The sequence below is a fragment of the Gracilinanus agilis genome, chromosome 4, assembly GCF_016433145.1.
Source record: "Gracilinanus agilis isolate LMUSP501 chromosome 4, AgileGrace, whole genome shotgun sequence".
Lineage (NCBI taxonomy): Eukaryota > Metazoa > Chordata > Mammalia > Didelphimorphia > Didelphidae > Gracilinanus > Gracilinanus agilis.
Window position 1 is genome coordinate 162,178,270 of NC_058133.1, and position 12,247 is coordinate 162,190,516.

At 47.9% G+C, this 12,247-nt stretch overlaps 1 protein-coding gene across 3 annotated transcripts; it reads left to right on the top strand.

Moving 5' to 3' along the window:
- The first annotated feature begins 1,447 nt into the window (after positions 1 to 1,447).
- Positions 1,448 to 9,793, top strand: TAGLN2 (transgelin 2). 3 transcript variants are annotated; one of them, XM_044671706.1, is made up of 5 exons: positions 1,448 to 1,521; positions 7,186 to 7,394; positions 8,004 to 8,178; positions 8,584 to 8,686; positions 8,847 to 9,793. In XM_044671706.1, exons 2-5 carry the CDS (start codon positions 7,215 to 7,217, stop codon positions 8,986 to 8,988), a joined length of 600 nt encoding a protein of 199 aa, XP_044527641.1. In that variant the 5' UTR covers positions 1,448 to 1,521; positions 7,186 to 7,214; the 3' UTR covers positions 8,989 to 9,793. The 3 variants fall into 3 exon arrangements, with proteins under 3 accessions (XP_044527641.1, XP_044527643.1, XP_044527642.1); XM_044671708.1 differs by lacking the exon at positions 1,448 to 1,521 and adding an exon at positions 1,572 to 1,586; XM_044671707.1 differs by lacking the exon at positions 1,448 to 1,521 and adding an exon at positions 2,685 to 2,737.
- Positions 9,794 to 12,247: the final 2,454 nt, after the last annotated feature.

Here is a 12,247-nt window from a genome sequence, read left to right on the forward strand (position 1 = left end):
TGGTGCCTGGTGTTGGAGCTGAAGGAGGGAGAGGTGGGGAAAGGTCTAGGACCATGAACAGTAGGGGTGGGAATCCCCCAAGATGAAACATGAGTTCCTTTCTAGCAAAAGGGCAGACTCAAAGCTGGACTGAAAGAGTGATCCCTGACAGGGAACTTCTGTCCCAGCAACTACTGTCTCCTTCACTCCCAGCTCCAACCCTTCCCCTCTGCCTAAGAAGGTTGAGTCCCTTTTGAGTTCTCCTTGGAGGAGACTTTCCTGCCCCAGCCTACCTTCCTCCACCCTGCAAATGTGTTAAGGAGATAATAATGGAGATGAAAAAAAGTGGTGATGGAAAGTGGGAGAGGAGAGTCAGTCCTGAGCTGCCAGAAGCCAACCCTACCCCCCGCTTCTGGGGCACCAGAGAGGAGAGAGTGACCTCACTCTGTTACCACCTGTCCAGGCTTGAAGAAGGTGTCAGGGCAGGGCAGGATAGGATCACCTCATTGGCCTGAAGAGCAGGATTCCGCTGTAGTGGAGAAGTCAAATCAAGCATTAGGCACTTAGCATGTACTAGGCAATAGGAAAAGTTTGTAATAAAAAGGCAAATACAGTCCCTACCTTCTGGGAGCTCACAGTCCAATAGGGGAGACTCCATAAAAACAACTATGCAAACACGATAGATACAGGATAATTGGAGATAAGCTCACACTGAAAACACCAGGATCAAGCTTTGTTTGGCAAAGATCCTGGAGTGGTTGGCCATTTCCTTCACCAGCTCATTTTACAGATGAGGACACTGAGGTGAACAGAGTGAAGTGACTTGTAGAGGGTCATACAGCTAGCAAAGTGTCCGAGGCCAGAATTTGAACTCAGATCTTCCTGATTCTAGGCCCAGCACTCTATCCACCTGAGGTACTTAGCTACACAAATATTAAGAGGTACTGAAAAGAAACTTTTTGCAAAAGAGAAAACACTAATTTTGAAATCCGAGGCCTGGACTCCAATCTTTACTCAGCTACTATCTTGGGCAAATTCTACACTTCTAACTCAATTCCCTCATCTATTAACCAGACAAGATTTCTAAAGTCCTTTACCACGTATGATTATAAGTCTATGATTTATGGTCCTCTCCCCACTCAGACCTATAAGGGAGGGAGAGGGGTAAGAGAATTGTCTTGGAGTGTGCCTCAGTTTACCCATCTATACTTATCCATAAAGTGTTTACATAAGAGGTGGCAAGATTTGCCATACCTAGTTTTTAAGCACTCAGCTCCGAAGTTTCCCTCTTGGGCTCAAGTCTTTAGGTTTGCTTATGAAATCCGAGGCATGCCTCTCCCAGGCGGCCCAGAACCTACCAAAGCTCCCCGCTGCTATCGCTGTCCTGTGCCTTTAAGTCCGCGCCCGCCGCCCCGCCCCGGGCCCGCCCCTCGGCTGAGGCGGGATCAGCCTGAAAACCCCCCGCCTCGTGAAGCCCTGTGCCACTCACTGAGCGCCGCGCCCCAACCCACTCCGCTCTCCTTTAGCCGCCCGGTTGTAAAGGTGAGCTCTGAGGGGAGGGAGGAGGGAGGCCGACCTGGGCAGCTCCGGAAGTCCCGAGCGGAGAGGTAGTGAATCACTGAGACTGGGTTTATGGTCCGCTCCGTGTGCTTCCCCGCCCGTCCCCCGGGATGGACTCCGCGCTAGGGTAGCAGGGCAGGTGGGGTGGGGCGGCGGCCCCTGCTCAGTGCGCCGTGCTTGGGCTTCCCTGTTCAGGGAACTTGGGGTCCGTGCCCCGCTGAGGAGAGAGATCTGGGAGGAATGCTGGCAAGGATTTCGCAAAGGGAGGTGGAGGCTGGCGAGAGGCTGGCAGGGGAAGGGACTCGGTCTAAACTCTGTTGCCTTGCCCGTGCTGCCCTTTAGTGCCCTCCTTGAGGCTGCCCCCTTGGCTTTCCTTGACCTCCTGCACTTGGGCTTCCCCTGATGCACTTTTCACTTCTCTAATCGTGGTGCACGTGTGGAGGCTGTCCTTTCAACTCTTAGCTGACTTTTCTTCTTGTCCGCTTTTCTCTGGAGCTCGGCAGTGCCTGAATTCGGACCTCCCAACAGGAATGTCCCTATGCCGCTGCCCATTTCCCCAGAGGGACCGGGGTTCGGACTAGCTTAGTACCTGAGGTGCCTCAGTTACCTTATCCTTTCTTGGCCAGCATCTCTTCAGTATTATCCAGGCGGGGTGGGGCAGGGGAGGGTTCCTTCCATTCCGAGGAGCCCAGCCTGCAGTCTGACCAGACCACTCTTATGGTCGGGGGTGGGGGGGTGAGGGGTGGGGAAGAGCGGAGGTCTACCCTTTTCCCACCCCCCCACTCCCCATGCCCCCTGCTGCTGGGAAAGCCTCTGGCCGTGGCTGTTGGGCGGGCTGGCTGCCCAGACCACTGCGTCACCCTGGCGGCGGGTGAGTCATCTCTGTAACGGCCAGGGTGTGGTTGGGGAGGGGGTGGGGGAAGGTAAGGATTAGGGGATCCTGGGGGCCGGACGGACTAGGCAAGAGAGGGATTAGCTAGCGGGGATGGGAGTGCAAGAAAGTAGTAGAGAGTACCGAGCCTCTGGCTAAGGGTCACTGACTTCGATTCGGGATTGGGGTGGGAATGAAGTGGGCTGTAGGGATCTTAGTCCCAAAGGTTAAATAGTTCCCTTCTCTGTATTCTTAGTACCTATCTGGGGAAGTACCCATCCGGAAACTGGATTAGACAGGCATCTGGCATTGCCTCACACACAGCAGGTGCTTAATAAATGCTCTTGATTCTCTTGATTTAATGGTACCTAGATGAAAAGGGTAGTGGTGGGATTTGTGTGTGGGAGGGGTGTTATGGATTTCCCCTCCCAATTCCCCATTCCACACAGCCTTGAGTTTCCCTTCCTGTCTCCTGATGAATGGGAAGGGAGTGTATCTGTTGGGGTGCGGAAGGACCTGGAGGGCCCTCTGAACCCCAGAATTAACAAGTCTTCTTTGTCTTCCTCCCCTGTCACCCCCATTCTGCCTCTGCCTTCCTTTTCCCTCAGGGCTAGATCCTGACCTCATTTACTCCTCTGGGAATTTTCTTTTGTATCTATTGGTACTCTTCCCTGAACACTGCTCCCACCCCCAGAAGAATCCAGAGTCTTAGTCCTCATTCCTACTGCTGACTGGCCTGGGGGCTCTACTGAGGAATCTTCCCTGCTTGTTCTAAGGTCACCCTACTGATTAAATGCTCTTCAAGGTGGTGGTACCCCCTCCTCGGTCCTCAGAAAGACAGTTCTCAAGAGGCTTCTCACCCTTTCTCTGCCTGGGAGGGATTGCCTTTGTGCCCTCCCTGGCACCCCCATCTAGCCCCTTGAACTATGTTTAGTATACAAAGCCCATAGCAACAGCCCCCGCCTGACCTCCTGCCTCCCCCCCTTCCCCACCCCTGCACACCCTCCTCCCGCCCTGGCCTTGTGGCTTCCTGTTTGTGTATCTCGAGCTTTCTCCACTGGGGGCAGGGGGGCTGCCCTGGAGGGGACTTTGTAATCGGACCGAACTGCCCTACTATCTCCCTTCCTTCTTCCTGCTTTAGTTATCCCCTTACTATGGGAGCAGATTCCCACTCCTTCCTTCTATAGTTCCTTTCAGCATGGTCTGGGAAGTTGACTCATCCTTCTTTCTTCCTCCAGGCCCTTAGTCCAGCTTTCCCTCTTTCCTAGCACTGAATCTGGGGCTGGGGAAGATGGGAGGAAGATAGCATAGGCCCTTGGCCTGGCTTGGGGCTGAGACTGAAACTAGTAATTTGAAGATAACATGGATATCCCATTTTCCCTACTCCTCCAGCTCTTAGTAACTTCGATGGTGGTAGGGTCAGGTTCTTGCCTGCCTTCCTGGCTTAGGCATGAGGTCCTTCATGACTTCCTGCCCCTTCACCTCCTATTCCCATCCACCTCTTCTCCTTGTGCAACTGTGAGTAGCTTTAGTGTTCAGATTTTGCCCCCTCCCTTCCTTTGCTCTGCTTCCATATTCTTGAGCTATCCAGCTGCTGGCTTTCCTTTGTCTACTCTGGTTTAGGCATCTCTGAGGACCCCACACTGACTTTCTAATTCAGCATGTCCTCCCCTCTGGGCAAAAACCCACTGTTTTTTCATCCAGAGTGAGAAGGGACAGTGCAAGAGGTTTACTGCCAGGGTGGGCCTCTTCACCCTTAACATCCCAGCCGGAGCTTGTCAGCTTCTGGGCCTGTGATACCTCCTTCCTTCACCCAGGATGGGGAAGGGAGGAAGAACAGCTGTTGGCCAGGATGGTTCCTTCCCAGGGCCCCTCCCTGCTGCTCTGGCACCAGAGAGTGGCTAGGACTCCAGAACATAGCAGAGACACTGCAGCTGGAGCCCCCATCCTTTGCCAGCTGTGGCCCAGGCTCAGAACAATGAAAGGAAAGGGATACCTCTGAATTTCTCCCCTCAGAGGCAGTTTGGTACAGAATTTCTGTGTGTGGTTCAACCCTAGGAGGACAGAAGGATGTGTCCATCTGGGCATTATCTTCCTTTTCTTCCCCACTCCCTGTAGTTGTTAATTATTCTCCTGCCTGGCTCTTCACTCTGGCAGTGCCATGGTGATTCCTGAGCCATATAATACTAAACAGGACCCTGATTGGAGGACCAGGCATGCAAAACTGAGTTAGTTGGTCCTAGAAGATGGGGTTTAGAATTCAAGCTGTTTTCTTCAAAATGGTTCCACTTAGAATTTTCCTCTCCTCCTCCCACTTCCCCTAAAATGCTAAAGCTTTCATATTCTCAAGAAAAGGTTGGAGAGTACTGGGAAGTTTTAGAGGAGGAAAGGAGAACTCATTCACCCTCTAGCAACCTCATCCCCAAAAAGACTTGAGGGTTTTCCCTCTTTCCCAGCCTCTAAAGAGATCAGGTCAGGGCTCAGACTAGAAGTTATCTATTCTCCTCCCTTTTCTTACTGTCCTGGCTTTCTCCTTGGAGAAAAGAGTATGTGTATTTGGGGTAGAATGCTTGTTAATGAAGTTAAAAATAGTTGATGGAGGAGAAGCCTAAGCCGCAAGTAAACTGTGAAACTTGATGAACTGGGGATAGGGAGGAGGGTTTAGATTATTGAAAGGGGACTGAGATACTGGCTCCCCAGGCAGAGGCCTTTACAATTCTTTCAGGCTTGGAGATACCCCTGTTCCAAACTCCTCAATACACAGACTTCCAAGGGAAGGGAGGTGTGAGGGATATGAGTCCTGGTTACCTTGCATATTTCTTTGGCCATGAATTAGGGACCCTCAATCAGATCCCACTAAGGAAAGCTGGGAGTAGGAGAAAGGGTTAGTAGATCAAGATGGTTGCTCACCTCTTAGGCTTAGTTTAGAGGGTTTTGGATCTAGTTGCAGTAAAGGGGGGTAGTTTTTTAGGACACTTTTGTTCCTTTACCCTCAATACTGGCAGCTGGCTGCCTTGGCAAAGAACGCTCTTTCTGTAATCCTAGAGCTATCCTCCAATTCTGGGGATGGGAGATTCTAAAGGAGAGGTTGGGAATGGGATGGCAACAGACACAAGTTTCCTTATGGGGCAGTAGGGTTGTATACTCTGGGCCTGCCTAGACAGGTATTTGGGCACTGGGCCAAGGCAGGGGGTGGGGAAAGCGAGGATAGGCAGCCCCTTGGCACAGTGTGGAGGTTCTAGCTCAGGCTAGCAGACAGGAAACCACCACCCAACCACCTTCACTTCTAGCTCTTTGACTCCTGCCTCTTTCTACTCTCAATCTTCCAATATTTATCCCATCCAATTAAGGGAAACTACCTCCACCTGGAGTCTGTAGAAATATGCCAAATAGAGTCCCTAGAAAGAGGGAGTGAAAGAAACATCATTCTTTTCCTCTATATAAGTCTACTGTCTGAGGGCTCTAAGTAAATCAAGTGAGCTGGTTCTATTCCCTGTATTTGGACTGCCCTCTAGACCATCCATCTGGCCTCATTGCCCATCCAAATGCTACCCGTTTTTGCTGGCCAAAGTAAAGTCCTCTGTGTTTCATGATGACTTTCTTTATACTATCGTAACCCTAATACATATCTTCTGAATGTGCCAATAACCTATAGGAGTCTATACTATACAACTGAGCCTAAATTATATGAAGTTTGCAGTACCATTTATTATTCCATTTGTGTGGACTCTTGTCTCTCCAATCAATAGTGAGCTCTTTCAAAAAACTGTAAATTCCTTGAGGGTTGGGATTATATTATGTCTTTGTCTTTGTATTCCTAGGAACTTGCCTGGTGCTTAATTAATGCCAGGTGAATGGACAAATGAATTAATTCTTCTAGGCTTAGTTTTATTTTACATTGCCCACAAGGCCCAGCACAGAACTAGGTACATAGTAATCTCTCAGGAAATATTTATTGGCTGCCTCTTTGTTGCAGTCATTCAGTCATTTTTAGTCATTTAGTTCATGGCCTTATTTGGAGTTTTCTTGGCAAAGATACTGAAGGGATTGGCCATTTCCTTCTTCAGCTCGATTTATAGATGAGGAACTGAGGTAAATGCGTTGTGACTTGCCCAGGGTCACACAACTAGTAAGTGGCAGATTTGAACTCATGAAGATGAGAGTCTTCCTGATTCTAAGTCCAGTGTTCTATCCACTGGTTCCTGCAGCAGCCCTATCCCCAGGTCCATTTGCCCAGTCATACGAATCAGGCTCCATTGTCATCATTTCCTACCCTATTGTGCCAGTCCTTTCCCTACACACAGAGAAGAGAGACCCAAGTGAAGATGAATGGAGTCGATTACTGTTCATTCAGTTCCTTTGTCCAGAGTATCAGTCCCTGTGGATGAGAAGCTATTGACCACTCACCTTGGAGGATGTTATATGGGTATGGGTTATATCATCTACCCTCTAAGGAACAGTATCAGCATTTACTGTGTGGCAAGTATTGGGAATATGAAACCAAATTTAAAGTAATGCTTGCCCTCAAGGAAATTACATTCAACTGTAATATAATTTATAATGGAATTAATTTTGGTCTTAGAGACAAGAAGCCAAAGTTCTAGGCTCAGAACTACTATACGTGACCTTAGGAAAGTCTTTCCTCCTCTGGCCCTCAGCTTCTTCATATTTAAGGTGAGGAAGCTAAGTTACAATAGAGCCAGAAGGGTCCCTAGAGAGTAAGGAAGGTGAGTGCTTCTAGTTTACTGGAATGTTGGGATGGTGTCTCCTCCCAGATATCTGCATCTACACATACCATCACAGAATGGCCAACAGGGGACCTGCTTATGGACTGAGCCGGGAGGTGCAGCAGAAAATTGAGAAACAGTATGATGCTGACCTGGAACAGATCCTCATTCAGTGGATTACCACACAGTGCCGCAGAGATGTTGGGCGGCCCCAGCCTGGGCGAGAGAATTTCCAAAATTGGCTCAAGGATGGCACGGTGAGAGCTGGAGTTCAAGATATGGGAAAGGAGATAAAAAATATAGTTTATATGAAAATAGCACCTTATAAATCATAAATTACATTGTAAACAGTATCTCATTTGTTACATGGGGAGAATAGAAAGAATTCTGAAGGATTCTAGTAGTGCACCAAGCATGAAGGTTGAGCTGGGAAGGAGAGTACCCAAGATGTTCTGTTAGGAATTGGCCACTTTGTGGATGAGAAAGCTGAGGAGGTCATGGGTCCTCTTTCTAAAGGGCTGTTAGAACCTTCAAGTTCCACTCTGCTCTATCCACTAAGCATAAGGTGAGAGTGACTAAATGTTCTAGGAGAAAAGTTGTAGAAAACCAGGATGGGAGCTGGAGAGCTGTTGTGTTCATGAGTGGATGTTATTTAGACAAAAGAAATTCTTGTTCTTGGTAGATTTGACTAAATGCTCCAATAAAGACAAAGTTTTCCCTAGGGACATAGGGTGACATTTCTGTCCTATCTCCACCTCTCCTGACCCCAGAAGGCAATTGTTAGCCTAGAAAAGGCTCCCAGAATTTGCCCCTTCCATCCACTTTGTGATGGGCACCCTTTCATGCCAACCCTTGCCTTCACCCAGGTGCTGTGTGAGCTCATCAATGGGCTATACCCTGAAGGCCAGGGCCCAGTAAAGAAGATCCAGGCTTCAGCCATGGCCTTCAAACAGATGGAACAGATTTCTCAGTTCCTACAGGCAGCAGAGCGCTATGGCATCAATGCCACTGATATCTTCCAAACTGTGGACCTCTGGGAAGGTGACGCAAAAGCTGCATGGGGTGGGGGGAGAACAGGGCTGAGGGGTGGAATAACAAGCTGGATGTGGTGGTGGGGGAGGGTATTGGTGGGATTTCAACATTTCCTTGGCCTTGATTTAGTTCTACTTTAGCTCAAAGGCTGGAGACCTGCCTAAGAGCAGCTTTGGGGGATGGTGGCTTTGAAGTTGAGGAAAGAGGAAAAGATTCAGATTACTGATGGGCAAGGATTTAAAGGGCAGGGTAGCATTTTGAAGAAGAGAGAAGGAAGGGGTCACAGTGAGAGGGGATTGGGAGGGGGAAGAATAAAGGGATTCAGTGGATTGGTGCCTCCTTCCTACTCTTAATGGGGGAGGCTTAGGGCTCTATAAAGTATCTAGACTTCCAACCTTCTTTCCTCATCTCTAGGAAAGAATATGGCCTGTGTGCAGCGGACACTGATGAACCTTGGTGGTCTGGCAGTGGCCAGGGGTGATGGGTTCTTCTCTGGAGACCCTAACTGGTTCCCTAAGTAAGTAGTGGGACATTCTACCCTCCCCAGGCTGGGTGAGAATATTCTCATCCATTTTCCTTCTATGGACAAAATTTATTGTGGGATTGATTCTGACAGCCCTGGATTCCCCATTGCCCAGAATTCCCTTGTGGCTGACCCCTGTCCTTTCTACCTCTAGGAAATCCAAGGAGAATCCTCGAAACTTCACAGATAACCAGCTACAGGAAGGCAAGAACGTCATCGGGCTGCAAATGGGCACCAACCGTGGGGCATCTCAGGCGGGCATGACTGGTTATGGGATGCCACGCCAGATCCTCTGATCACTACTCCTACTTACCCTCCCTTGAATGGTTAATATATTTCTAGCAATGACATTCCCAGGAAGCCCGTGGAACTCTCAAGCCCCTTCTGTTCCCACCTGTGCCCATTCTGCCCTGCCCCCTCCTCATTGATGGTGCCTGCGCCCCTATTGTGCCTACAGGTGGTGAGCCAGTGCCTTTTCACCCTGAACTTGCCGTAATACACTCCCTCTCCACCCCCACTCAGCAAAACTGGACCAACTGCTCTCTCCTCCCCTTCTCCTGGACCAAAACTGAGGGGCACCTGGCCCCATCCACATTCCTATTCCTTCTGCCACCCTGGCTTGTTCTCTCACTTGGGAATTTGTACCCTCATAGCCAGTCTTTAGGCCAGGGTTCAGTGCCTTGACGGGAGCTGAACATGGGACCAATTTCTCCTCCACAAGGTTGTTCTTTCTGCTCCCTCCACCCCTAGCCTTGCTACTGTGGAGACTTAATTTATAGGGAGGGGCCCCTGGTGGCTGCTGTCCTGGCCACAGCTGGACTTTGAAAGCCACACATCTGGCTAGGCCTCTCCTTGGCAGCGGCCCCTTTTTCCCTTGGTCCCTCCCTTCTTGGCATCGCCTCCCGCCTCGTCCCCTCTTTACCCAGTAGCCTGGGACACATTTATGGAGTGGGGAGGAATGTCCAGGGAGGTGGGTTGACCTTGCCTTCTCTTCTCTCCTCTCCTCCCTCCTTCCCTCCTTCCTCAAAAGGCCCACCCAAAGTCTGGAGCTTAGGAATGCGAGTTTGCTGATCTGAATAAAGATTCCCAGTCTTTGTAAGACCGGAGCCTGGCTGTGTCTGAGGGAGCTACTAAGTAGGCGGGGAGGGTGCATATGTCAGAAATGGAATGAAGATAAGTCTGGGGCCTGGGAAATGACCCTGCCCTGCCCGGGAAGGGGATCCTCAGGCCTGTCTCTTCATCTATAAAATGAAAGGATTGTTCTGTGCAATATCTTCAGTTTATTTTCACCTCCAAATCCTGCGCTTCAATGCTCACATTCCTTTAGGGTATTCCCCACCTTCTCCCTACCTTGGAACAAGGAGGGGAATCAATTGTAAGAATTAAAATTAATATCCAAATATTCCCAAGTATTATATTTATAAAGTTTATTAGTACTAACGTGAAGCAAAGGAAAATTTAAAAAAGAGTTCAACAGTCTCACACGCCAGGAGGAAAAAAGAGCGAGAGGGAGGAGTTACAGAACTTATCTATACATGTAAGGACGCAAACGTGGGGATGAAGAGAAAGGGATGCTGGAAGGTGAAAAGAATTCTGGGAGATGGAAGTCCAAGGGTACAAGGTTTCTAATTATACACAACCAAAACCTCTAAATCGTTCCCTAGGCTATAAATGAATGTGAGCAGAAGAAGGAGGATTTGGGGGCTTCTCGGCTAGAATGGAATTGAGAATTGCTGGAGACACTTTCCCAAGTAGGGCCAGATTTCTCTATGCAACCTGCCCCTTACTCAGATGAATCCACTCTATTCCCACAGCATTGGCACAGCCCTCAAACCTGGTCACCCTCGCACTTAGGACAGTGATGGCAAACCTACGACATGCATGTCAGCACTGACAATAGCCATTTTTTGATGACATTCAGCTGCATACAGAGAAGTTTAGGGCTGCATGCCAAGGATGAAACATTTGCCATAGTGTAGTGTAGACACTGCACTACAGATGACAATTCTACCTATATTTACTTGCCTATTTTGGTTTATTAAATAGTTATATATTACAATGATACATTTTTGTCATTTAAACTATAAATATCTCAAAATTATGTTTTTTCTCTCGGAGTAACATACCACCCAAGTTATGCTTGGTTTTTTTGGCAAATTTTGACACACCAAGCTCAAAAGGTTGCCCATCACTGACTTAGGAGGAAGACCTTGGTGGTGAAGAACAGTTGTATCTGACAAAATATTGAAAATTAGTTGAGTCAAGAAGACCTGGGTTCAAATTCTCTCTCTAATACTAGCTATGTGACACTGGGCGAATCACTTAAATTCTCTTAGTCCTAGTTTTCTCTTTTGTCACCTGGGGCAAATCATATCACCTAGGGGCGGCTGGGTGGCTCAGTAGATAGAAAGTCTGGTCTAGAGATGGGAGTTCCTGGGTTCAAATCTGGCCTCAGACACTTCCTAACTGTGTGGTCCTGGGCAAGTCACTTAACTCCAATTGTCTAGCCCTTATTGCTCTTCTGCCTTGGAACTGATAGTAAGATAGCAAGAAGTTGTTTTTTTTTTTTAAATTTTTACCTGTTTTCTAGGGTTTTTGTGAAGATTAAATGAAATATGTTCAAAGAACATTGCAAATCATAAAGTGAAATATGAGTGTTAACTAATATTTTTACTAGCTATTTATGAGGTCATTGTGAGTCTCAAATAAAATTACTTTTAAAGGGCAATATGATTATCAGTTCCTACTAGAGATGACTCTTGGACTGGAGAACTGGCAGGTATCAAATGGAAGAAAAGACTGCTTAAGATCGAGAGACTGGGAAGTTGAGGGCAGCTAGGTGGGACAGTGGATCAAGTGACAGGTCTGGAGTCAGAAAGCCCTGAGTTCAAATCCAACCTCTTACACTTAGTAGTTGTATGACCTTGGGCAAGTCACTCCACTTGGTTTGCCTCAGTTTCCTTATCTGTAAATTAAGCTAGAGAAGGAAATGGCAAACCATTCCAGGATCTTTTACAAGAAAACCCCCAACGAGGACACAAAATGTTTGGATACAACTAAACAGCTCAAGAAGTCTGTTTCCTTCATTTTTCATGTAGGAGAGCTTCAGACTTCAACAAACATTGAATGAATGCCATTTGTATGCAGAACTCTATACTCTGGAGCCAGGAAATAAGTGCCTACATCTTTCCTCATGTAGTTAAAGCCTAGTTAGTAGAATAGTGTTAATAAAGCTCATTCATCTCTTAAGGTTTGCAAAAAGTGATTTCTCTCATAACAACAATGCTTCGAGGCAGGTTTTTAAGTCATATTTTCCCATCCTCCATTTTATAGATAAAAAACAGGGTGACTATTTGGCTCACTGGGTAGCTAGCCAAGCTTAGAAATGGGAAATCCTGGGTTCAGATCTGACCTCAGACACTTCCCAGCTGTGTGACCCTGGGCAAGTCACTTAACCCCCATTGTCTAGCCCTTTCTATTTTTCTTCCTTGGAACCAATGATGAGTATTGATTCTAAAACAGAAAATAAGGGTTTAAAAAAAAACAATGGAAAAT

Excerpts from the sequence above, each read along its gene's own strand:
- TAGLN2 (XM_044671706.1), top strand. The coding sequence starts at position 7,215 with ATGGCCAACAGGGGACCTGCTTATGGACTGAGCCGGGAGGTGCAGCAG. Across the intron at positions 7,395-8,003 it reads ATTGGCTCAAGGATGGCACG|GTGCTGTGTGAGCTCATCAA; the intron begins GTGAGAGCTGGA and ends GCCTTCACCCAG. Across the intron at positions 8,687-8,846 it reads GACCCTAACTGGTTCCCTAA|GAAATCCAAGGAGAATCCTC; the intron begins GTAAGTAGTGGG and ends TTCTACCTCTAG.